At 38.3% G+C, this 26,848-nt stretch overlaps 1 protein-coding gene across 1 annotated transcript in view; it reads left to right on the top strand.

The window, feature by feature from the left end:
• The window catches only part of nexmifb (neurite extension and migration factor b), an 88,966-nt gene extending 67,411 nt beyond the window's left edge, over positions 1-21,555 (top strand). Inside the window, exon 3 of the mRNA XM_008420071.3 lies at positions 12,320-21,555. Within this exon, the coding sequence (XP_008418293.1) occupies positions 12,320-16,506 (4,187 nt within the window). The 3' untranslated portion in view covers positions 16,507-21,555. The remainder of the gene's footprint in view (positions 1-12,319) is intronic.
• The last annotated feature ends 5,293 nt before the right edge of the window (positions 21,556-26,848 follow it).

A 26,848-nucleotide genomic window follows, 5' to 3' on the forward strand; every position in this document is an offset into this window, starting at 1 on the left:
ATGGCTGTCCATCCAAACTGACAGGCTGGGCCAGGAGAGTATTGTTAGAGGAGTATCCAGGAACCCCGTGGGAACTCGGCACGATCTGCAGATATCCACAGTTCAGGTGAAAAAATCTGTGGGTAGCAGAATGATTATTTGTCTATTTCACAAGTCTTTACATATGAGGGAAATAAAAAAAAGCAATTGTGGCAGGAAAGCTGTAAGAAGTCCCATTTGCAGTTTGCTACATAAAAGAAAGTGCTCCGGCTTGATGAGACCAAAATGTTACTTTTTAAGTTTATGTGGAAAACGATCTGAGCAGCACCGTAAACACGCCATCTTCACCAATAAGAATGGTGGCTGCTGTTTATGGCAGGAACTGGGAAAGATGATTAGATTTGGTTGTATTAAAAACTGAGGTCAGGAATACTGTAAATCCCAAAGGAAAATCAAATAGCAAAAATATAAAGTTAAAGATAGAACAATGTTGGGAGATAATTTGTTGGAAGCTGTGAAAGACTGACAATCATTTTCCCATCATTTTTGCTGTAGACGCCACTCATTGTACAATCTTAACAACATACTTTAGGGTTTGTGGTGGTAATTTTTCCAAAATGTGAAAAGTAAACGATGCATTAGTTTTTCTCACATGCATGTTTTGGGAATATGTTTTGGGTGAACCTGGATTTGAACCCAACGCCATCTTCCTTTGAGGCAACTGTGCTAACAACCAATCCAGTAATGTCTTATTTGTTTCCTTTGTTTCAGTTGTTGATCTTAAAATGGGAAATGTTACTTTTCCTCAGAATAAGTGAGCTTGAATTAATGAAAGCTTTAAAGGGGGCAATTAGTCGTACCATGCTCAAGATGTAGCTTCTTCTTAAATTAGTTTTTTTTTTTTTTACCCTCAGTTTTAAGCTCTTTGACAAGAAATGGGGACGGAGCAACACCTGCTTTTTTCAAAGAAGAGGAGAAGAAACATTAAATGAGGGTTTTTAAGCTATTGTTAATCCTTTCTCCTCATGCGCCTTCAACTCAAAAATATCATATCGGCATATTTTTTAATAAAATGGTGCAAATGTGAAAGAAGGGATGACAACTTAAGCTCAAATAAGTGGTTAATTTTGTTGCCATGGAAAAAAAAATAGAACATCTAAATTATATCGATTATTTTTTAAATTATTCTAAAACCTCCTCTTAGGTTAGACTTTTTTATTCTGTCATTCTCATTATGTTTCATGATTTCACAATAGTGGTTTCTGGGGGTGGGTGGGGGGGGGGGAACTAAATATTTGATTCTTTTTAATCAGTTTTTAAGGGTGAAATATTCTGTTATGTTTTTTTGTATCCAAGATCATATATGTTCCAGGTAATCCAACTAAGTTTACTAGAAAGAGGACCTGGGTAAATACAAATAGCTGTTTTGAAATTAGGATTGAATTTAAAAGCTTTCCAAACCAACCATGAGAAAATGTAATAACTGGTTGTGTCACCCTTAGTGACGACGACTGCCATCAAGAAATCACTTACATCAGTGTGGAGAAGCTTTAACCAACTATTTTCAAAAAATTGTTTTAACTCAAACACATTCTGAATTTTAGCATGATCTGTTTAAGGTTATAAAACAAGACAGGATATCAATTACATCTAAACACCTCTAACTTTGAATACGCTACTCAATAGCCTTGATTTTGCTTTTTTTTTTTTTTTTTAATCCAATAATCCAAGTATACCTGAGTTTAAGGTCAGACTGATGGCTAAATATTCTCCTTCAGGTTTTGAGCAAAAGTCTCATAATTACATAATTACAACAAGTTTTCCAGGGTCAGAAACGGTGCAGCAGTTTTAATAAAGACGTTGCAATGAAGTCCTGGGAAGAAGGTTCACTGCTTTTTTATATTTATTGATGATGGAAAACAACATAAACCTTTTCATACTGTAACATGTAATTTTTGAATTGTTTAAATAACCTACCTGACAACTTCATGTTGTCAGGTAGGTTGTATTTAAGTGATTTCTTGTTTCTACAGATCCAACAGTAATTAGAATTTGTGGTTGATTGTGATAGATTACAATTAATTAATGATTTTTAAAAAAAGGTCAGGATTTGTCATGAAATAGCCAGGTTGGCCTGGATGGCTTCCCCCCTCAACCCTCTTAATATAATGACATTATTTGAAAATTGCATTATGTATTTACACAAGTTATAAAATGTTTGATAATATAATAAAATCTGCAAGTGAACAAATATTTTTTCACAGAACCTTACAATATAAAAATTAATTATCAGCATTAATTTATGACAATGGATCCTATTAAATTTTCATAAAGGACCAACAAGATAAATGCTTTGGGAACTCAAGATTTCCTCATCATGTCACTGAAAATACAGTGAGATTTAAACGCAGCAAGAACTTTGTCCATACAGAGATGAATGCTCCTTATGTAATAACGTAATATTGGATTGTTTTTCTTCAGTGTTTTTAATGTATGTAATAAAAAATAAACAAAACAAGCAGAAACTGCATACTGGAATCTGTCCTACAGTGTTTATTCACCTCATCAATGATGAAGGAGATCACTGCAGAGAGGGTAATTTAATTATAGTTTAAATACTTTGAAGTAATAAGTGTGTTTGTAGTGCATGCAGAGAAGGTTCAGACAACTTGAATATGTAAGTACAGCTAGAAAAAATTAGCTCTGCCTCTCCATCCAGAGGAACTTGGTCACAGATGTCTGCATTTAGCACTTCGATAAGGGATACACTTTGGAGATCTTTTGCAGGATTAGAGGCTTGCCAGAGAATAATTGTGCATTCACTAATGTAAAATCTTTTTCCGTGCAATAAAGGATATAATCTGTTTGTGTATTCAGATTTATTTTCTTGTATTTAAAGGCACCAAACGTTCACAACATTTTTATGGTAAAAAAAAAAGGTAATGAAAACAATAGAGGGGAAATAAATATTTCTATGCTCCAACAAACTTTATTGACGTAATTTTTTATCCTGATTGCTATTTTCGCTGTAATATAATTTTAAAACTGTTTTGGAAATGAATTCATGTTTGCCTGCAGCTCAGACCGTTCAGCGTACTGAACATTTGACCCACTAGAGTGGATAATTATTCTAAAATTTATTTAGCAACTTTTCTGAGACGGTTTAAGAAAACCAGATCAAACTTCATGACATTTTTGTCAGCAGTGACTGCAGCGGGTTAATTCTTCATTAAATCAAACAGCATTTTTTTATTCCTATTGTTCGTGTTTATGTAGAACTGTTAAAATAATCAGTAGCTCAGAGCAGATTGAACCTGGGGGCTTTGCTCATACAAAGTGCAACAAGGTCTACCTCCAAATGGGTGCTCCAATAAGACAGAGACCCCAAACACACATTTAGACTGATGTATAGCAAAAAATTTGATGTTCAAATATGATATAAAAAGGCACCATTTTTTTCTCACTTTATTGTCTATATATCAGAATAAGAGAGAGATTTTCCACATGCATTTTGAATAATCATTTCTTTAAATTCAGAGTTTAATTTAAACCAAAATCACTGTGCCCAGGAACAATTTAAGGAAATCTAGATATTCTTTGGGGTGACCATCCCAAATTTTGATCTCAGTCCTGTAGAAAATGTATGTGTGAACAACGATGCAAGGTTTCTGTGTGCTTTCAAGCTTCGTTGATTCACCAGTTTGGTCAGGAGGAACATGAAAAAAAATCCCACAAACTATTATGTAAGGCTTGTGAAGGAATACCCAAATTGTTTGAAATAAGTCACACAATTTAAAACTATCAAGGATCTGTGTCTGTAAAATGCTGAATTTGAAGAAGGTAACAGAAATTGTCTCTAACTTATTCTGGAAAATGGAGATGATTTTGGAATTCTTAGCTAACATAAACCAGGAAAACATTAGTCTGATTGGATAGTCTCTTATCAAAGGACCATTAGTCTCTTTAATGTATAAAAATTATGCCTTTTTATACAGTATGTGTATAGTTTATACAATGACTTAGGTGATATGTATAATTTTGCCTGTAAGAGCTTTAGAGGAAGTATACATTAAATGTAAACTTGTGCACCCTGTTCTATTTAGGTTGCAAAATCATCCAACTCTGAAAGAATAACAGCTGAAATTCATTAAATACTCATATTGAGAGTATTTAAGCTTCTCATCAGCACAGCATTCAAGATTGGTGAACTCCCTAAATGTGTATTTCTTGTATTTGTTTATACCCAACTCCTCTCAATGCTCCTCTCTCCCAAACCTTCCCACTCATAAAGAGTCAAGCAGTTCTGCATCAAAACCTGCAACTTTTAGTTTCCAGCAGTCTATTCTGGTCGATTGTTGTTTCCCGTCTATTTTAGAAACAGTAACTTTTTTTTTTCCTGCTTAAACAGCCAAGCACCTCTAGTTCTTAAATGAGATTTATCTTAGTTGTTTCACCTCTGGTCAGGCTCAGTGGGTAAAGTCCTACAAATTATCCTGAGCAACTCGCCTGCTCCTCGAGAGGCACCCAGAGGAAGAGAGAAGCAGTGAAGAAAGAGGGAGAAAAATTTGCAGTATGAGCCCAACAAAGGAGGAGAGAAAAGGTTGAAAACAGGTCCACTGAGCAGGAATAGGCTACCTCTTTGGAAAAGGACAGCTATGAATCATGCTGCAGTTACTCACCACTTATTATGGACATTCTGTACTATCTGGACTCATTCTCTCCACCACCATTCACAAAATGTCATATGTAGTGGAAACATAGCAAAAAAAAGAAGTTTTTTCTTAGCTGACCAACCAAGCTGCATAAGTGAGCCTCCTCTCCTCGGATGCAGAGCTGGAGAGCAACTAGCTGTGCATTTTGTTATTGTAAAGCTTCTGCACACGAGTGATGAGGAGTCGGAGGTTTGATAGGAAACAGAGAGATCTGAAAACAGTGAAATTATTGATGTGCATAGAATGGCAGTAATGGAAAAAATATTTTCCATTTGTTATAACTTTAAATGTTAGATTTAACTCACATCCCTACATTTAGACATTTAATTTCGTTTAAATGGGTTTTGCAAATAGACTTAATTAAAAGGCATAGTTTTTCATGATTTTTTTTTTACTTTTGCATTTCATCAGATATATTTATCTCCACGATCCTTTTGGATTGTGGAGATAAATATGTAACAGTCATATGAAGATTTCTTAATTCTGATTCTGTTTGACATGATGAGCTTAGGCATAATGTCCACTCAGTCTCCATCTCAAATTTGAGTCCATCTGGTGATTAAGTCAATGAGGAGGAGGAAATCGAAAAAACATCTTGTTTCCAATAAACCTAAAACACCAGCACCCAACCCAGATATTTAAAAGTGCTCTGTGTGGAGTCTGAAGACGTCTCTTGTCACAACTCCCAAAGGATGTCTTAAGTTTTCTATGCTTTTTTTTTTTTTCATTCTTTGACCCTGCAAAGTCACTTCCAAGTAGATGGAAGTTAAAATACTGGTATAAAAACACAGCCACAGTTAAATGATCTCTTATCAATTTGGTTCAGAATTAGATAGTAAAACATTTGCACCTGAAGCTATGTAATTACTTTTGACTGAAGGATTATTTGATGGGGCTATTTTTTGATTTACTCTGATCTATGGACATTAGCAGATGCTTTGTATTGACAGAGGACACCTAAATACTAAAAACCACTGTAAAAGATAAGCTTTGTGCTCACAAACAACATTTGTGGTCATTGCAGTGATCTGGCTCCTGACTTGCTGCTTTTTGGGTTTGTCCATTTGCTTAGTTTTAAGACTAATTATTTCATAATCCTGGCATAGGTGAAAGGGCTTTACTTTCAAAGGGCTCCACGTTTCCTGCACATATGATCCTTGATGAAAAAGTGCTCACGTCCTCTGCTTTGTCTGGCACAACAATGTAGCAATGCTCTCATTCAACATATTCCCAGTAAAAAGGTCAAGAAAATCCATTGTTAAATTGTTTTAAAAGATTTCTAGAAGCTATGCCATCGTCCACACATGCCAGTTCCTTCCAATTGATGAGTGTGTGGCAAAAAGGGTCTATTTGTTCTTGGAAAGAATGTTTTCAAATTACTCATTCACCTTGAAAATGACAGGAATGCTGATCCTGTTTATGTTCTATACTTTCATAATGTTTAATGTACGCGTGGCTCTAAAATAATAATAAAAGAATGAAATATAAAAGAGAAAAACAACCGTGGAAAAGTCTGTAAATGTGTGGCTTCTGCCGCAGTAATAGATGAGGCAGGAGTTGCCAACCAAACCCTTCTCTTGTGTCCATCACCGTGTCCCACAGCATGGCCTTGTTTGCTCATAGAGCTGGCTGGCACAGGGCAGCTCGATCGGGCTTTACCTCAGGTGGGAGAAGTCCCGAGTGTTGTACGCAGAGTGAGATAGATGTGATCCTAGGAGCCGAGGGTATGCTAACTGGTCTGGTCTGGTCTAGCCCGAGTTTGGCGGCAGTCAAACTGTCTAGCATGGCTGGGCTTGGCAGCAACAGGGATCAGAAGATCACCACCACCTGCCAGCAGTCAGGGTCCTTCCATATGCTCAGTGGTGTATGCCTCTGCCAGATTGCGTGAACTGTGTCAAATCCAGCGTCTCTTTCTATTCAAGGAGCTTCCCTCCTGATAAAACCATTACAAAACTGCAACTGTGTCAGGATGTTCTCAGAGTCTGTTAAAGCTTGTTTTATTGTCAGTGTACGCGCAGTTCACCCCGCTAGCTGGGTATTGAGTCCTGGCAGTGTTGAGCATTTTGGATGCTTATCTTGTGCGCGTTTGCCAGCTCAGATTTAGTAGTAACATTATGCTGTGTCGTATCAGCAAATACGAAGCTGCTGATCCCCTTTTGACCCCTAATGTCAAACTCGAAATTTCAGCCGCAATCATCACTGAAAGACCGTCTGTGTGTGAATATATGTGTGTGAATATATGAGTGTGTTTGTGTACCTGTCTGACTGACTGATCTGTGGCACATTCTGAACAGCTGAAGAGCTAATGGTCCAGCTGGAGACAGATGGCCTCTCGATAACACTATACCCCCAAGCCAATACTCACACTCTATCACTCTCCCGCTCCGACACACACACACACATACGCATGCACACGCACGCACACACACACGTTCTTGCATGAATCTATGCATGCACACACACATTGAATAGGGTACATTGTTAATCCATTACAAGCCCAGAGGAAACACATTTCTCAATATGAGTTTAATGTTTCCAAGCAATTTTCAACAATCTTTTGCAACATTAGATGGCAGCTTAGGTTTTGTGTACACAAGGTGATAAAGGAGGCTAATAATCTCTTTCCCTTTATTATTTTAGTGTAATTTCATCTATTTTTGTGGCTAATTGAAAAGATTGTTGATAAACTTTCTGTTGCTGTTTTTGTAAAAATTATTCCTATGTAATTTATTGTGAGAATATTTTCTAGTATTTTCATTCATTCTGTAGCTACTAAATTTCTGCTACACAAAATACAAAGTGTTTACCGGATAACATGAAGCTGTATCATGCTGTGCTGAGGAGGCTGATTGTCTGCACTGTTTAAAATCGTCTAACCTTAAATGTTAAGAAAATAAGAAATCACTTTTAAAAATGTGATGACATGAAGTCAGTTAAAAGATCTCAAAAAGCAGCATGTCTTGTCCTGATCTGGAGATATTCAAAAATAAATATGAAAAACAAAGTTACTAACACATACCAAGCTGGAACTGATTACAGACAATAATACATAGCACACTAGCAGGTTGAAAAACAAAAACAAACGGCAAGTGTTTGAAGGGCCTAGTCAAAGCCCAGACTTAAATCTTATTGAAATGCCGCGACGTGATCTTAAGCAAGTTGAAAACCATGTGCTGCAAAAATGTCAGTGAAGAAAAGGACCTCCACGGTGTTACCACAAACACCTGATGTCTGTCGGTGCCGCTGTTCTGACTATCTGTCGGCTTGGATAGCTTTTTCTCTTAGTAAAATAAGTAATTTAATCACTTCAATTTGTATTTATTTATTTGAGCTATGCTGGATTAATATAAAATTAGTTTGATGATTTAAACATTTAACTAAAACAAAAAAGCAAAAAGAGAAGACATCTAAAACGGGCTGATATGAAGGTTCTTAGTCTGTCTCTATTGACTTTCTTACCATTTGTTTGGTCAAAGTGTGAATGTTGAATACATGTAGCACCAGCTGGTTGATAGCTGTACCTGCTGTCTGTCTTTACTAGTCTGACGTCATCATTGTGCAGCATCATTTGACCATTTCATCTCTTCCTTCGTCCCATGGAAGTAGAGCCAGAGCAGGTTACATTATACACATTATACGTCAAAATGGTAGCCACAGTGTTAGGTTAAAAACTACCCAACGTCCGTCCCAACAGCATCAAACCAGTACTTGGGTTAGAGAAACAAAACAGTAGTGCTTTATGTGCTGCTGCAGTATTAAATGTAGGAAATGATGCCTCTCCTGACTCTCCAAAGAGAACATGTGTCAGTCCCAGGCATTTTGCTCTGAGGTCATTCTGGCTCACAGATTGAAAGGAGCTGATGACAAACGCCTCGCTGTGATGCTTCTGCCACCTCTGAGAAGCTGCTGCTGTAACAGTTTTCTTACTCTGTGAGGAAAAGAGATGATGCATATTCCTCTGGAGGTTTTCCTTCATTAAAGATGACAGTAGAGCAGTCGTAAGCTCATAGCAGGAGTTTCATGTTGCACCAGTGTGTCTGCAGGCCGCAGACCCGCAAAGACCAGCTCTCCGAAATTTCATTACCTCATTAAATCACTCTCAAATCCTATCCATATTCAAAGATTTACTCATCACCAATACAGCCGTGCTGAATGCTGTTCACTAAGCAGCCTTCGCCTCGAGCATTTATCACTACCTCAATAGTGATTAGGCGCATCCAATTCTAAAATGGGGGTTGTTGCTAGTTAACCTCTGTGAGCACATTAATTGCTGTGCTGTGTTTTTCAATTTCGGAATTTCTTCCTGGCAATGTTTTAAAGAATATGTGCGAGACAGCAGCTTGGGATGGCGGTGAGGGAGGCAGGTGGAGATGATATTGGTTATACAGTCTCCAACATATGGGCCTGTCGTGTCCCATGTGTACATACCTGCCTCCGCTGCTGTCATCTAATTATGCAGAGCAAACAAAGCTATCTGCCTTCTGCTGCAAGCTTGCTTCTCTGAGTTTTGATTGTTACACGCCGATGGACGTCTCCAAATGACTTGGTTTTGTCATGAAATGCTTGTTGCAAATTCCCAAAACCATTTTTTTAAAGATGTAGTTCTATCTTATATTTGTGTTTATATTTTTAGCTGTCAATCTGTGTTTTTTTATATTCACTATGCTGCTGCATTAAAGCCAAGTTGACTTTGTGCCTTAATTGGAGCCGGATACCTGCATGGAGTGAATCTGGAACATGACATGAAACTGCATAAGTTGTTGTTGAACTGAACTTGAATAAATTTGGTTTCAGTGTTTTCAGTTTGTGCTTCTTGGTAAAGAGACATGGGGTGTTGTTGTTGATGTTTGGTTCTTTTTAAAAACTACCACTCATTTCATTTTGCTCTGCATTAAAACTTGAACTATGGCACACTATTAGTTCATCATTTGAACTTCCATCGCTATTATTATGTGTTGGTAGTTCATAGGTCAATATTCAGTTTGGTGTCTTCCCAAATAAATTGATATTAAAATAAATAATAAAAATATTGACAGGCAGAAAGAATTGACTGCAGCTTTAATTGAAACAGAGTTTAAATTTGTCTGTTTCATGACACAAATTTAATTGTGAAAATGACTGATACATTGAATATGAAATAAAAACTAATAGCGGTGCAACAATACATTAAGCTGACAATATTTTGGAAACATAAAATCCATTTAACTTATTGTTTTACACTAAAATAAAAACGTTTCAGCTAATTCATTGACTATCATTTAATTAAACAACTAATCAAAAATGACAATCTTCCTCCAAAAATCAAAACCAATTATTTTGGTTAATAATTTTTTATACAATAAACTTTGACTTTTTATTGTCCAACTGATTACCACAAAGTAATGTGAACAAAGATGTACAGAATAAAGCACAAAATGTAAATGTCCACCACCAGCATGACAAAATAAATCAAATAAGATGGAGCATTTATATTTACTTCTTTTCTTAAAATAGAAAAAGTCTAAATATGCAGCATGCAATGAATATTGAATAAGCTGCAACAGAAATGAAGTGAAAGGAAAATACCTCACGTCAGTCATGAGTGCAACTCCAAATGAAAAAAAGTGTTTCTATGATCATCTCTTTTATCAATATTTGAGACAATACTTCCATGTAAAGTGAATTTAAATTATAGTCACAAAATGTGTGTTTTATTCATGAGTTTTGTTTGGTTGTGTTCATTAACATTATCTACAAAATATATTTCCTCAAAAAGGGAAAAAGTATAGTTTATATAGTAAGTCTCCATTTAACTAAAAAAAATCTAAAAGTTTTCTCAAATAGTTAATGTTTTAGTCAGACATTTCTAATTTGACATTTAACAGCTTAAAAAAAATCACAGACATTATTGTCTTTTTTATATATAATTAACATATAATTTTTTCCATTTTGAAATGCTAAATGCTAATCTACCAGTCAAGGATGCCTATGCACTAGGAGTAGTTTGGAGAAGTCAGATTTTACTTCTGTTGAATAGTATTAAAAATATGAAATGACAAATCACGGAAAACTACGTGTCAGCTAAAACTACTGATGCAGCTGAATTATAGTTGATCGGTTATGATGGTATCACAATTTTGAGAACTCAAACTGTGTTTTAAAGAGCCTGTGGCAAGTGTAGAATTATTCAGTCATGGTTTTATGGCTTTGCAAGTCTGTATGCTGCAGTTATTCCTCTCAATCTAAAGCAGTTCCAATCCCAAAAACTATTGAAATGTTCTCTGAATATGTGTTTTCACATAAAGAAAGTAAGTATTCAGAAGAAGTGTTGTGACAATAAACTCTTTTCAGCTTGGAACAACATTTTCATTCAATTCAGTTCAGATCAATACAAGATTGGATGCTGTGCAGATATTAATGTCTGCAGCATTATAAGTCCGTGGTGTATGAATCTTTATTTTAATCATTAATGTTTATAAAATGCATACAGTGGTGCGAAAAAGAATTTGGCCCCTGACAGGTTTCTTTTGTTTTTCCTTTTAGTCACAGTTGAATGCATCAGATCATTAAACAATTGTAATAACAGATACACAAACAACAACTACTTGAGGTTATGTGATAAAGTACATGCCCCCCTATAAAGAATTGCATACATACAAAGATGTACAAAAAAAAATTTTTAATGTAGTTAAAATTTTAATTGACAAACACGCACAGGTCTGATTATCTTCAGACTTGTAGAAATCATATAAAAAACTCTACCTCAACATTAAGCAGAGAGATCTTAAAAAGCAAGACATCATAGCCTTATTTAAAGAAATTTAAGGGTGAATAATAAATAACATTAGCATGTAGAAGAGAAAACACTGAGCTAGGGAGAACCTTCCCTGAACTAGCCTTCCTTCCAAAATTAATATAAGTGCTTTGATGTTTCATCCAGGAGGTCACTAAAAAACCCAGAACAGCATACAAAACACTGCAGGCCTCAAAAGAACCAATTATTAAGGTTTTGAACTGGTGTAGTAAAAGTCTGGACTTGAATCTTATTGAATTTTTTTTTTCATTTACTAAGGTTATCTCTTTCTAAATTTTAACATTTACTCATGTGAAAATTTTGAATTTGACACCTGTCACAGTTTATTAATTTTACCACCAGGGACTCAAAATTCTGCTTGCTTTCTTTCTTTCTTTCTTTCTTTCTTTCTTTCTTTCTTTCTTTCTTTCTTTCTTTCTTTCTTTCTTTCTTTCTTTCTTTCTTTCTTTCTTTCTTTCTTTCTTTCTTTCTTTCTTTCTTTCTTTCTTTCTTTCTTTCTTTCTTTCTTTCTTTCTTTCTTTCTTTCTTTCTTTCTTCCAATGTTTCCTGTAACAGGTAACTCTTTTTCATATCTTGCCTATTTTTCTCCCATTTTTTTACATCAACATGCAAAGGTGTCCAACTTGACATTGTTAATACTCCTTATTGAATGTGGTGCAAAAAGTTAATTAGCAATGTTTAAGAATGGCATCAAAAACTGACATTTAGAGCTCCGGGGGGTTAATTGACACTAATTACATTTGAGCAGCTGAGAAGAATTTGACTACCGCACAAAGACACTGTTCAGAATAACAGTTCAAGGCGCTGATATCCTTTTTTTACTTTTTCCCTACAGGGGTATGTGAGCAGAGCAGTGAACTGAGTCTGTGCAGACTCGTCGATGCTGCGCTCCCTCCTGCCTCTTCACCTCCTCCTGCTGCAGAGACACCACAGCAGGTCTTCTCAACCCACCAGAGGACCACTCCTGAATCACCACCACTCCCTCTGGCCCTTGGTGGTGACCTCTCTCTGACTCAAGCAGTGGCACGTTGCCCTTCATCCAGTGATGCTCAGACTATAGATCACCTTCAACGTGCTCCCACATCACTTCCCCACCCAACTGCAGGCTCCTGGGCCCTAACAGGAGAACCACAGAAAACATCCCCTCCACTGACCATCACCCTCCCACTGCCTAATACCATGATGGAGCCCAGCGCTGTGTCTGCACTGACAGAGGAGTGTCTTCTCCAGCCTGCTCGAACCTGTCTTGGCTGCCTAATTGAAACCCGTGACGCTACAGATCGCAGTTCCATCCAGAACCCCCCAACAAACCCCAATACCAACCCCGATGTGGATCCGGGGCTCAGTGTACGGATAGGGGATGTGGGCCGAGAGGACTTCTCTGACATCAACAACATCAGCATTCAGTGTCTGAGCCACGCAGGAGAGCCAGCGAGTCACTTTGGGGAACAGCTCCTCTCTGACCAGCTGCTAAACTTTCCTCTTCCCAAAGCCCCGAGTGAAGTCAAGAGAGCGGAGGAGAATAAATCCACTGTGGACTGCGATGACCCTGAAGATGATACCACAGCTAAGAACTTGTACGAGGGCCTGCTGTTAGATAAAGTTAGTGGAGAAGAAGTCCTTCTGGCTAATGCTGGTCAGGACTGGGGCTACTTTGAGTCCTTCATCAGCGAGAGCAAGATGGAACTGCTGGATCTTTGCTCCAAGAACGAACTGTCTGTCAACCTGTTCTCTGAGGAGGATGTCGACAATTTATTTGACGACGAAGATGACGACTCAACCCTAAGCAGTGACGTCTGCTCACTTAAGATTCGCTATGAGTCTTTCCAGGACAACATGAGGGAAAAAACAAATGTGCTCCAGGAGGAGACTCAGTTCAACTTCTTCCCCAGTGTGCTGACCAACTGTGCCAAGAAAGAGGAAGGAGCGCCAACATTGAAGAGGAGCACTGAGGAGATCCAGTCCAAAACTGATGAGCTCATACTGGAGGCGGCACAGGAAGGGAGAGGTGGGGACAGCAGCGGTCGGAGCCCACTCGATGGCTCTCAAGGCTCCCCCATGTCCGCCTCCAAAGTGAGCTACCTAATAGACTTCAATTCCACAGAGGAGTCCGGAGAGTTCAGCGATGACAGCTCCTGTACTGGCTCCTCCTCAGACACCCTGCAGGAGGGCAAGTTTAAAAAGGGTCACTCAAAGAGATTTCTCAGTCCCTCAAACCCTCTCAACTACGGCCTGCGCTCCAAAAGAAAGGTGCGATACAGTGAAGATTACTTGTATGACGTTGACTCGCTGGAGAGTGAAAAGAACGCGGAGAAAAAGGAGAAAGGTCCCACGGGTCAGAAAGAAGAGGAGGATGTGGATTGGTGCCCTAAGAAACGCCGAAAATCCTGTCGGAAAGAGCCGCCTGTGGTCATCAAGTACATCATCATCAACAGGTTCAAAGGAGAGAGACTCATGTCGGTGAAACTGGGCAAGCTGGACCCTGTGGACGAAACAGTAAGTCTAAATGCCGACACAGTAAGCAAATATGAAATACTGGCTCCTCTCAAAGATTTCTGGCAGGAGAAGCAAAGACTGAGACAGGAACAGCTTAAGCTGGCTGCCAGAGATAAACAGCAACGTGGTTTTCATCTAAACGGACGCCACCACCGGCCTTTCAGTTCCAGTCACCCCAAAAGGAAATACAAGATTGCCAACAGGCTGAAGGTTCACAGAATTCAAACTGTGGCGCAATCAGCAACAACACAGGGTTCCCCTCTCTCTGATCAGAGCCATGCAGGTGTCACTAAAGAGGACCCCACCCCCACGGCAGGAGGAATAATAACAGCCACAGGCCTCCCTGTCACATTAGACTCAAGCTCCATAACGCACACAATCACAACCAAGAGCCGCTCTCAGGAGAGGGAGGAGAGGGAAGCGAGGAGACTGGGAGGAAAAGTCAGGATAAGGAAATTCAAAAGTGAAGCCAGACTAAGGAGCACAAAAATGAAAAAGGCAGAGGGAGAGGAGGGGAGAAGTGTGACAAATGAAACGGATGCCTGTGTCAGTGCTGCACAGATTGAGGAGCCTGCTGCTGGGTTAGAACAGGCAGCCGTTAGTTCAACTACAATCAAGCCCCATTTCTCTGACAATGCCACCAACGCTCATGCATCCGAGGAGAAATTTCCCTTTGTCTCCTCCACCTGCTCTCCTGACAAAGCACCTTCCTCAGAAGAGGTGGAGACAAGTGTCCCTGTCATCCCTGGGGGCTATCTGCAGACCCTGTTAGATGCTACGGATTCTTCTGGTGGAGCAGCTATCTCTTATTTCCCCCAGCAGACCTCCAGGCAGCAGTATCCTCTGGGGCTGTCCCTGGAGGAGAAGCAGTTTTCCTCTCTGCAGCTTGCCCAGAGCTGTGTGCTCTCGCCCCCCTCTGAATCGGAACTCCAGCAGTCTCCTCAGAACTGCCCCAGCTTCCCCCAGATGTGGCACCCACAGCTCTGTACAAATCACAGCCAGAGCTTTGGGCCTGAGACCCCCGAGACTCCGATCTTACCCAACAACTTCCCAGCTGCTGCTGTGCCCCTGAATGACAGCTTGCGAGTGTCTGACTACAGCCAGCTGAGCCCCGAGGCTGACAGGCTGCTTTATGAGAAGAGCTACCTGACTGAGGCGGGGCTTCAGCCTGGGGCAAATCTGCAAGCATGTCAGTCTGCCTGCGTAGAGGGCCAGGTGCAATACCAAAGAGGGTCCCTGTGCACAGACAATGGTAGGCTCATCAGCTATGACTCAGTGGGCTCCCTGTCAGCCTCCTCCAGCAATTACAGCTCTCTCAGCCTCAAGTCTTGTGAACGAGAGGGTGAGGAGGAGGGCCGAGACAGCTTCTTAGCTCATTGCAGCCCTAAAGTGGTGATTCAGCAAAGTGTGGATGCCCTTACCCCTCTCAGGGAGTCCTCAGACCTGCTGGATATCTCCAACTTCACTCCTGACAAGTTCAGACACTCATCACTGTCAGAGCTTTCTCCTCCCGAGACCCCTAACCTGTCCCCCCAGGTGGTGGGGCGTGAAATGAAAATGGCAGGGAATGTTGGAGAGTACCAGGATGTTTCCGATATGACTATAGACTGCAATAGGGAGGTGAAGTGGAACTGTGAACCTATACAGCAACAGGAGCACACAACAAATGCATACACAGTGGAGGATGGCCAGTTTCCCCTGCACAACTTCAACAGTCAGGATGTCGGAAGCTTGGATAAAAAAGAACTGGGAGAGTTTGAGGAACAGACACCTGCAAAAAGCATAAAGTCCAAGAGGAAAGCCAGCTGCAAGCAGACAGCCACAGGGCAAAGCCCAAAGAAAAGCCGGGCTCCTAGAGCTCCCAAGTCAGAAAAGGTCAAGACTCCCAAACAGAATTCTCGGTCGACCAAAAAGATAAAGGCCATGTTGGAGGGCAAGGCAGCAAAGAATCAGGCAGGTGGCACAGGCCTAAGCGACAGTAACAGCACTGGGGACTGGCCTGGCACTGGCTGGTCAGAGAGTAACAGCCTAGTAGGGGATGACCAGAGAGAATTTGAGGAACCCTCAAATATTCTGTCCAACATTGTTTCTGGCATGGCCGAAGTCCAACGGTTCATGATGGCTTCCATCGAACCTTTGTGGAATCCCATGTCTGAGGCCTGCATGCCCTCTGAGGCCAACAACCTCAACCTAAAGACTCTCAAAATTTTGGCAGGAACGGAGGCTGACCTGAAAAAGAAAGGAGCCGTACTAACGGGGGCCGGCAGAGGCAGGAAGGCAGGTGGGAAGGGAGGAAAGAACCAGGCCAAATTCAACCCAGCCCACCCTCTGTTTCCTCAGCTCGCGCTGGGCTGCAACATGTTTGACAAACCCAGCTTTATCAACCCCGGGCCAGCACACAAAAAGCTCTACCGCCACAAGACCAGTGCAAAGTTCCCTCGGATTGAGACACTGAAAGGAAAGCGAGCTGAGAGAGACCCAAATAAGGACATAGCACTGATGACTTCTTTTGAAAAACTGAGGTAATATTTTGTTATCAGCTGCTGTTGTTCCCCTCCTTCTCACTCCTCCCCCCACTACCTGCTCAACCCTCCCTCCCAAACATACCTACACTGATGCTATGCCAGAGCTGCATGAGTACTTCGTTTCCCCTGACTACTCCCACTTCCTTTTAACACCCCTGAAGAGGAAATGATTATCTGCATGAAAAAACTTCTTGTACTTTGCAAACTACCTATTGAGTGATTGTGTCAAGCTTGATTGAGATTTGAAACAACCATGGCTGCATTTTTTTCTTGCTTTTGTTGTTTCTTGCTTTGTTTGTTCTTCTTATAGTTGTTTTTGTTTTACTTTTGTCTGAAAAAAAAAGAAAATAAGCCTTGAAAACAGTTCTGTCGCCTTTTTGAGGAACTTCGTTTTTGTATTTTCTAAGCAGAACTATCTCCCTTGAATTATAGATTTATTTTGCTTTTCCCCTAAAGATGTAGCTATATACACAAATGCATTGAGTGACATCTACGCACCCCACCCCCCTCCTCATCTGTTTTTGTATGCAGAATATGGATGTCCTGTTGTTGCTGTCCTTCATACACTGCCTGGCTCATTTCAAGAGGGGAACCTACTGTTTATGAGCCCTATTTAAGAGCGAGACATCTTGAACACAAAAGATGGGACCATTTTGTATTGATGACATATCAGACGTCTTTTTTTTTTCTTTCTCTCCTCAAAGTTGGAATGACTCCCCATTTCCTGTTATTGAGTGTTTCGTTTACTTCTGGAGTTGAGAAGAACTGGTTAACTAAATTTACATTTTTACGCCTTGCAAATTCATTAAAGCTCCACCCTCAGAGTATTTTTGTCAATGTTGTTGTACAGGAACATGCAATATTTGCAAAAAAAAGATGATTATAATCTTAAAATTGATGTGCCAAAAGTAACAATGCTGTGTAAATGACCTCTTATATATGTGTGAATATTGGCTGTTCCTCTTTTCTATCCATTGGAATATTGGCTGCTTGGGTTGGAGACTCCTTACAGAGACTTACAACTACAGGAATTCTTTATTTGAGACTTTTTCTCTCTTCTCTGATGAAAGGCACCAACAGCTGGCAGTGGTACACCGCCACTCACGAAACCAAATCAGAAAGACTCTGAATTCTCCTCGTTTCCCCCCCAACTTTGTTTGCCAAATTCAATTTACCTCAACATCGCCTGGCATGGAGAAGCAACAAAAGCGAGGCAAAGGGGAGATCCGCTCTGAAGGCTAGATTAGAGGAAGGACTGGGTGAAAAGAGAGGTTCAAATGACCTCTCTCTGGACCAAGAGGCATGTAGTGGAAATGTTTTGAGGGTAAGCAGGTAAATGACTTGTCGTTTGGGGTTGCGCCTTGCTGAGTAGCTGTTTGTACTGGAAATTCAAGTCAGATTATCATTCGTAGAGATTCTGATGCATGCATCAGCCGTGAATGGACATTTTTGCAGTTCGGTTTATTGTGAATGTGAAAGCAGTTTTCAGTACAAATGGTATCAGTAGTCTTGTAAATGAAGGAAAGCATGTCTTTGCATTCACTCCTCATAGAAATGTTTATTTCTTGCTTGGGAAGGTAATTTAAACAGAAGCTTTTCTTAACATTCCCATACGGTTTATTTCTTAACATTGCCTTACTTTATAAGTTGCACTTCTGATTGTTGCATATCTGGTTTATTTTGTCATGTCGAAAGTTTTACTTCTTTCTTTGCTTACAGTGACATGTTTTGTTTTTCAAAAAGCTTACCTGTAACTGCAGTCCATGAAAAAAATATTGTGACCAGTAGACATGGGCCGGTATGAGATTCTCAGAGAATGATAATCCTATTTAAAAATACTACAGCTATACACAAGAACTTAAAAGGAAAACTATAATTTAATTTCATTTATTTAAAACAAAAGAAAAACGGTCATCATTGCTGCTAAAGTTCAGTAGTGTAATATAATATAAAAAGTTATTTTAATTTTGGTTTTGATACCTAGAGGAAATATAAATACTCAATAAACGTATTTGTAGTTTCTACATGGTTATTAGAACAATATTAAACTCTTTTGTCGTTTTTACTCCTTATAGAGTAACACAATTATAACAAGCTGATAATAGTTGGTAAAATAAACAGACTATCTACTCATGTAGCTAGCTACAGAGAGGCTGATTGAATCTTTCCAAATCTAGGTTTTAAGCAGGGTTACCTTAAATGTATAATTAAATTTTTATAAGCTTATAATTCAGTGAAGTTGTTATTAGCAATAATTATCTGTATCAGACAGATGCCACATCAGAGAGTTTGTAACAAATTGAAGAAATCTACAGAGTGATGAAGAGCTAAAGGCTAGTAGGAGGAACTCCCACTTTTACTGGACTTTAGATTTAAGAATTTTATTATCACTAATAAACCACTGTTATTAAGTATTACATGTTAAGTTTGTCTCTGTTTCCCACTTGGAACAACTTCTTTTCAAAAATAACCATCGCTTAGCCTGATTACTTTGTCGATTAGCCTTGATCGGCTGCAACTGTGCTTTTAAGTTCGCAGAGAGTGGACTAAACTTCTGGGTTTTGCCAACAGAGTTGTAGATATTACCATATTGTGCTTTTCCAGGTGTTTAGAAAATACCGCTGTGATGTCAGAAGACCAGGCATACCCAACAGACTCCACAAAATAACTTGGTTGTATTGTTGCCTTGTAGTATGGCATTGTGTTCCACAAATTTCAAACATTTTCAGATTTAGTTGTTTGAAATTGCTAATGACAGAGTCGGGGTCCCCCCTGACTAGCTCTTATCCGACCTCTGGTCTGAGGATTTCTTCACATTTTCTTTCTAACTCTGATAAAAACACTATCTTAACACTGGTAAGGGCGCTATTACTGATAATAACTTTGCAGACCCTCACTTTAAAAATTAATGAATCATTCAGTTCGTAACAGTGACAGGTGGCACTCTTTTAGTTTCACACTGTGTTTTGCACAAGACTATTTACTAAACTGCCAAATCTGTCTGTCTTGTAAGCTGAGAAAAGGTGTTGTAGCCTTTCAGCCAGCTAACGCCAATGTGCAACAATGGGTGGCGAAGGGGCAGCAGCTCTGTATTACTACATTTGAATAACACTCCTGTTTCTCTGGCACTTTCTGTATCACCTCATTAATAAGACTTTTCATTGTAGTATTAGTATGACAGAAAATGTTTCAGCAATTTTTAATATCAAAACATTTAAATACCTTACTATCCCACCATATCAGCAGCCGGCCCATGCCTACTTTACTAACCAGTAATGCATGACCATCAATGGGAAGAAATAATTTAATTAACTTATTTCACAGCAGACATTTTGACCTAAATGTGCAGAAAAATAAAAGTCAGTTAAGAAAGCTGCATTCTATTTAGATGAAGTTCTAGTTTTGCACACGTTCTGCCTAAACATCACGCACAGATGCAGAGGAGGAATGCTGCCCTCCGTAACACATCTCTGTTTTTAGTACATACTTAAGTCACAATTTCTGCTGTGTACGCACACCTCATTGCTGTCATCTACTTGGGCTCACTCACTACCTCGGAGCACCAAAAGAAGTATAGAAATCAACCTTAAAATAGACCTAACAATCATATTTAATAAGTAATAAAATCTCTGGATTTTATTCAATAAATCACCTTCAGGATGAGTTCAGAGCCAATCAAACTGTAGTAGACTATCTTTTACACAGATCTACTGAAGCCTATAGGTTTTCTCTGTTTTGAACAATGTTATTTTGAACACGGCAGTAATTACATGAGACTGCATGGAAATGTACGGGCAAACCAATTGATTGATTGATTGATTGATTTGAAAACAGGCTTTGTCACATTGAATATGGCAATTCAATTGCCATATACAGGTTATAGAAATTGATTGCTTGCATATGGCAAGGATCATAATCAATCTTTTTGTATCTCTTTTTTTCCTCCTTTCTCCATCATGATCCTTTGTTTATTTTCTATAGTGTATCAGGGTTAGGACCAAGACAAGCTGCTGATGGGAAGCTCCACATGGGTCAAAGGCCCATTTAGTCTGCCTTCTCTCATTTCTGCCTATTGTCAAATTGAATGTACTTCTCTGAGTTCATCTAAATTTTTATTTTTTTAAAATTACTTCTGTTTTATTATTATTATTATTATTATTATTATTATTATTATTATTATTATTATTATTATTATTATTATTATTATTTCTAAAACGTGCCACTGTTGAGCTGCCTCATGTTAATGGTGCTAAGAAAGCAGAAAATTAATTTCTTTAATGTTTGGGTTTGACTTTTTTTTCCCCAGAGTTATCAAAAAAAAAAAAAAGAAATGCAAAACAGATTAGGTACCTAACCCTGTTTATGAATGTATATTACAATGTTATGTTATGTTTGATGTATTCACTTCATGATTCTTTGACACTGATTGGAATTAATTTTGCTCTTTTCATTAAAAGATTACCGAGCTTTATATATACTGTCTAGAGTTGTTACCAGAAGGAATCTTAATGAACTCTTGACACTACAAAATCTTGTATATTTTTTGTGTGCCAATTTGTAACATATTTTGTAAGTGTATATTTTTCTTAGAAAGTGCTGTGAAGTATTTGTGTGTGTGAGTAACCTTTTATGCGCCTCTGTGGGCAGTGGAAAGGATATACAGCGACACGTTTCTGGTTTTGAAAACCAAAATATGAAAGTATCAACAGAAAAACTAGAAATATCTACATTTTGTTGGGAGTTTTGTAATAAGACCATGATCTTGTTGTGAGAGTGTTGTGTTACTGTGCAAAACACAAATAAGCAAAGAAAAAAAACATGAAAACTTGGGGAAAAAAATATAATTTGTGAACAATTTGCTGTTTTATAGATTTTCATGTAAATTATTTGAGTATTATTTTTGTTTTTTTGTTTTGTTGTAACTGTTGCAAAGGTTTTAAATATTTGTGATCAAGCCTGTATGGTGATAATGTAATATTGGTAACTTGCTGAGTTTTGTAATAATGTTTATGGAGTAAATATACAAATTAAAATAAGATTTTGAATGCTGCTTTCTGAAGAGAGTTGGATTGTGTTTATTCCTGCCCACACTGTGACTACATCTCATGGTTTTACAATTGAGGCAAATACTTTGATAAGTATCAAAAGGTTTATGAAAATATGTAGACTGTGATATATATGTATATTTAAAAAATTATAACAAGATATATTGACTAAAAATGGAAGAAATAAGGCATTTGTCTGTCCTGCTACATCCCATGTAATCAAAATGCACAAAGTCATCTGAGATTCTGGGGCACAATTAAAATGCAGTGCCATTCTGCACAAAGCAAGTACAGTGGGCTCCAACTCATTGACAGGACTGACATAAAACAATAGAACATCTGTTCAAGACACAACTGATGTCATATATTTATATGTATTATATATGTTATATATATTTTTTATCTGATTCGTCTGTACTTCCTTCTCCTTCCTGATGCCACCCTGGGCAATTGCCTATTTGACCCACGTCAAAAACCATCACCAAGTTGTATTTTTCACACGCATTTATTCCTGCATGTTTTCTGTTACTAAAACAATGATGGTGGCATGGATAAATGTAATCTCCTCTGCTGAGTGTTTATTTGTGCCATCAAGTGTGTACGTGCAAAGCCTGCCTACCTTCATATCTCCAATTAGTCTCTCCGTGTTTGTTATAGTGGCGGCTTCTCAGACAAAAGCCATTTTAATTTCTTTACAAGTCTTTCGCTCGCTCCCGCTATTTTATGTCACATCTAATTAGCACTCCGGGTCAGGCATTGCCGGAGTGACTGCTCATCCATAACTTTGAGCCGGGGCCGCTGTGGTCCGTGCTGCAACTCATTTTGGCATGCTTAATTGGAGCCTGAGATACAACCTCGCACCATAAACAGATCCTGTGATATATGCCTCCAAAAATTGTCAGTCGGTATTAGCATTGTTTTTGTTCTTTACTCACCCGTAGCAGATAAGGGGGCGAGCAAATTGTAAGATGGAATGTCTAATGCAATACATCAGGTGCACCTGTAGTTATTAAATGAGATCCTGCTTGTTTTTGTCAGTGCATACTTGCACTGCTTGGACAGAAATAGGCAGCACTGTCACTAAGACAACTGTTTGTCTCTTGTTTTTTATTATTATTATTATTATTATTACTTAGAGAACATCAGTGTGCCATTTTCAAAGAATTAGCACGTTTAATTCTATGTCTTGGAAAGAGTGAGGTGAAATCAAGTAGTTAAAAACAACAAAGTTTTGAAAATGCCGGTCTTGTACCAGAGACTTGTTTCAAAGGAATTATTTTATGATTACAAAGCTTTACCCACAAATCTGATGTGTTAAGTTGATTGAGATGTGTAATCCTAAAAGATGATCTAATTTATATTTGCCTGAGACTAAACTAATACAAAAGATGTCAACTATACAAATGTAGGTGTATCTGAAAACAGTAAAATATTATTGATAAGCTAATTTATTTCACTGATTCAATTTAAATAATGAAATACAGAGTGATCCATTTTAAGAGTTTGGAAATAAGAAAAATCCAATTTACTGTTTCTCACAAAAGTATAACACACCAAATAAATTGAAAGAATATTTTCAATACAGACATTTTATATTGTGGCCTATTGAAAATAATGTTGAAGACAGCTGACTTGACAGATGACCAGAAGACAATGAAGGCAAGCAACAGAAGGTCACTGGAAAACTAGCTGACTGTTCATCAATTACTACATCCAAGCATTTATATGGAAAGTTGAGTGGAAGGAAAAGACTGGTGGGAACATTTTTTCAAGGAACATGGATAACTTCAACCTTAAGTGGGTTGTAAGTGAATATAGGTCAGATAAAATGAGCTTTATTGTCGTTGCATGCATGACTACATTGTATTTATGAAAGTATTTCAATGTAATAACAATCCACCTTTAAATGGGATTCAGGCAGTTTTATCCAGCTTTAGCCTGTAACAGAGATTGCGATCAATGACAAGTGGGAATCTGCTCCAAATAAAGTTCAACTCCTTTTGTCTCCCATACCAAGCTTTCCATGGTTTTCTACAAAGAAGATTTTCACATAATGAATACCGTTAAGCCATTAAGAAAGTTTTTAATGTCATTTTATCACAAATGTCTGCATATTTTTTTAGAATAGGGAACAAAGAGACAGAAATACAAACGTAAACCTGTAAGGAGTTGATTTCCCATAATTTATCCACTTGAAAGGTGAACAAAATCCTCTTCCCAGTTTTTCCATCTTTTAAGATATAATAGATGTAGCCTTTACCATTTCCCAGATCATCATTACTGGGTTTATTTTCTCTCCTACTCAGACATCTTTGATAAATAAAATACATGTTTTAACCATCTCCGGGAAAGACACACAGCAGTTCACAACTTATTCATGAAGCATTCTTAGAGTAATCCTTACTAAAACTATTATAAAGAAATACATAGACATTGTTTAGACATTACAAATCAAGTTAAATTATAGAAAATAAAAACTAACCAAGCAGTAGCTAACAAATGAAGTGAAGTACAACTGAAAACAAAAGTAAGTAAGTTTGGTAAGTACTGGACTGGGAAAGACAATCAGCTTGGATTTCCGGATTGACAGCGCTGTCAGCATAGCTCCACTAACAAACTTCTTCAGCCCATGAATATGTTTTTCTTCTGCCTGTTGGAGTTGAAAAGTCATTCCTTTTGTGACAGTTTCAAGACATGCCATATGCAGTGATAGATAGATAGATAGATAGATAGATAGATAGATAGATAGATAGATAGATAGATAGATAGATAGATAGATAGATAGATAGATAGATAGATAGATAGATAGATAGATAGATAGATAGATAGATAGATAGATAGATAGATAGATAGATAGATAGATAGATAGATAGATAGATAGATAGATAGATAGATAGATAGATAGATAGATAGCTAGCAGCACTTAGGCACACGTAGACTGCAAACACTTGTAAAAGAATGGGTTGCTCTGAGGAGTTCTCATGTGCAATAACAGATGTGCAATGAATCCAGTTATGACATTTCCTTACTGCTAAGTATTCCACAGTGAACTGTTAGTGCCATTATGACAAAGTTGATAGCCACTGGTAATGACTAGGTTTTGCATACATGAGGGAAATGGGACTTGTTCCCTTCACTGGGTCGAGGATAAAGATTGATGCAGTGGGGATTATGATGTGGGACTGCATTTCATGTGCTGGACTCTGCACCTTAGTTTTTAGTCAAAGGAACTCTTAATACTTCATCACACAAAGAAATTTTGGACAATTTTGGGGCAAACCATTCCCGTTCCAGAACAATCGTGCCTGTGCACAAAACAAGGTACAAAAATACATTAAAGAGGGAGGTTGATGTGGAAAATTGTGACTAGTCTGTACAGAGTTATGATGTCAAATTGACAGAACACATTTGGGAATAATTAAAGTCGTCCAACAGCAGTGCCTGACCTCGCAAATGAGCATCCATGAGGACAGTCAAACATTCCCATGAACACACTTGCTTGTAAACTATTATGAATGAAGAATGGGATGCCATTCATAACATGCAAAGCTATGTAGTACACCATGTAGTGTAGGTTAAAATATTTTGTAGGGAAAATGTTCTAATAGGAAATACATATAGTTCTTGTGTAATCAGACTATGAGGGTTACTGTCTAAAGTGTGTCTTTTGAGTGTGTTCAAGACCCTTGAAAGGATGCTGGTAACTCTTAATCTGGTAGTTTCTTTTTTTCTGAATGGAGCAGGTCCAGAAGGGAGTCATGGGAAGCTATCTTCAAAGGCACTCTCCGACTCATCCTGGAGGGGGACCCCGAGTCCTTCACAGGCTAGGAGGAATATACAATTCCTACAAGTTCTTGGTCTGGCACTCTGCTCCAAAAATCTCCAAAGGGTGGTGCCCGTAAGGCATCCTCATCAGATGCCTGTGCTCCCTCATCTGGCTGCAATTCCTATAAAAGTCCTAATAAAGGATACACATTTCTTTTATTCATCATAAAGTTTGAAGCTCCTCCAAAGCAGGCTACCTAATAAAACCCAGACATTTCTGTTCTGGGTTTGGATTGGCTGTGGAGCTCCAGTATTATTAGAAGATTCCATTAGAACAGCATCTACAAGGCATTCTGGATGACCCCCTGCTGCCTGAAGAAAGGGAGGAGTGCTAAAGAATGCTGTATACCATAGTAAACAAAAGAGATAAAACATATGTAGAGCATAATCTTTGTGCTTCAAAAGTCTACTTTGCACTGTTAAGTTGCACTGGTTTCTGTGATGTAAAAAATTAAATAATGATGCTGCCTCCCTTAGCAAAGCAATACCAAATTTTACGTTTAATGTGAAATATCATTTATATTATTCAATTGAGAAAAAAGGAAATCTGTTACATTTAAAAGGCAAAAGAAGTTGCAGTAATCTGGTTAACATGTGGTCTAATGACACATCTAACATCAGTCAATGTGTACATGATACAAATTAAATAAGCCTGTTCTTTTAATAATTTTTCTATTTCCTTATTTGCACCTTTATGTAAAATCACTTAGAAGAGTCACAAAAAATTCTACAGATTTTATTGTTGCCAAAAAATGTCACTGCAATAATATCAAGGTATAAAAACGACAGTTATCAATAGATGAGACTGAAACTGATCAGGGAGGCCCCTAATAGACCAAAAGTAACAAGCAGCTCAAAAGGATTTCTGGTTCTGCATGTGACAAAACTTTCTGTATTCTCCACAGGTCTAGATTAAGAAATGAGTTGAAAACACAATCTGTTCATTCCAAAGAAAATGTCCATGCCTGGCTAAAATCGAATAAAATTTGATTCTGGACTACTTACACCAAGCTTAAACGTCTGGGCCACAAATACAAAAGTTTGACAAAAAGAAAATGTCACAATCGTGTTTTCTTCAGATTACATCACTCCCCCAGCCCCACCCCCACCCCAAAGTGAATTATAAACAGTTCTAGAAATCAGTTTAAGTAAATGTTAGAAAGGCGATCCAAATCAACAAAATAATTGATTTACAATAGCCAGAACAGTCTAAAACAGGGGTCCCCAAACTTTTTTCTGTGAGGGCCACATAACTTTTCCCTTCTCTGCTGGGGGACCGGAGTCAGTTTGTAACAGAAAAACTGTGACGATTGTAGGAGTGCCTAAATATAAAAATTTATTGTTTTTAAGAAAGCACAATCAAATAACCCTCTCTGGGTTCCTCACAGAAAAAATCCAGGAAATATCACTATTTATGAAGTAAATGCTGTATTTTCCGGACTATAAGCCGCACGCCCAAAGTTTTTTTTTTTT

The sequence above is a fragment of the Poecilia reticulata genome, chromosome 10 (genome assembly GCF_904066995.2).
Source record: "Poecilia reticulata chromosome 10, P_reticulata-male-v2, whole genome shotgun sequence".
NCBI lineage: Eukaryota > Metazoa > Chordata > Actinopteri > Cyprinodontiformes > Poeciliidae > Poecilia > Poecilia reticulata.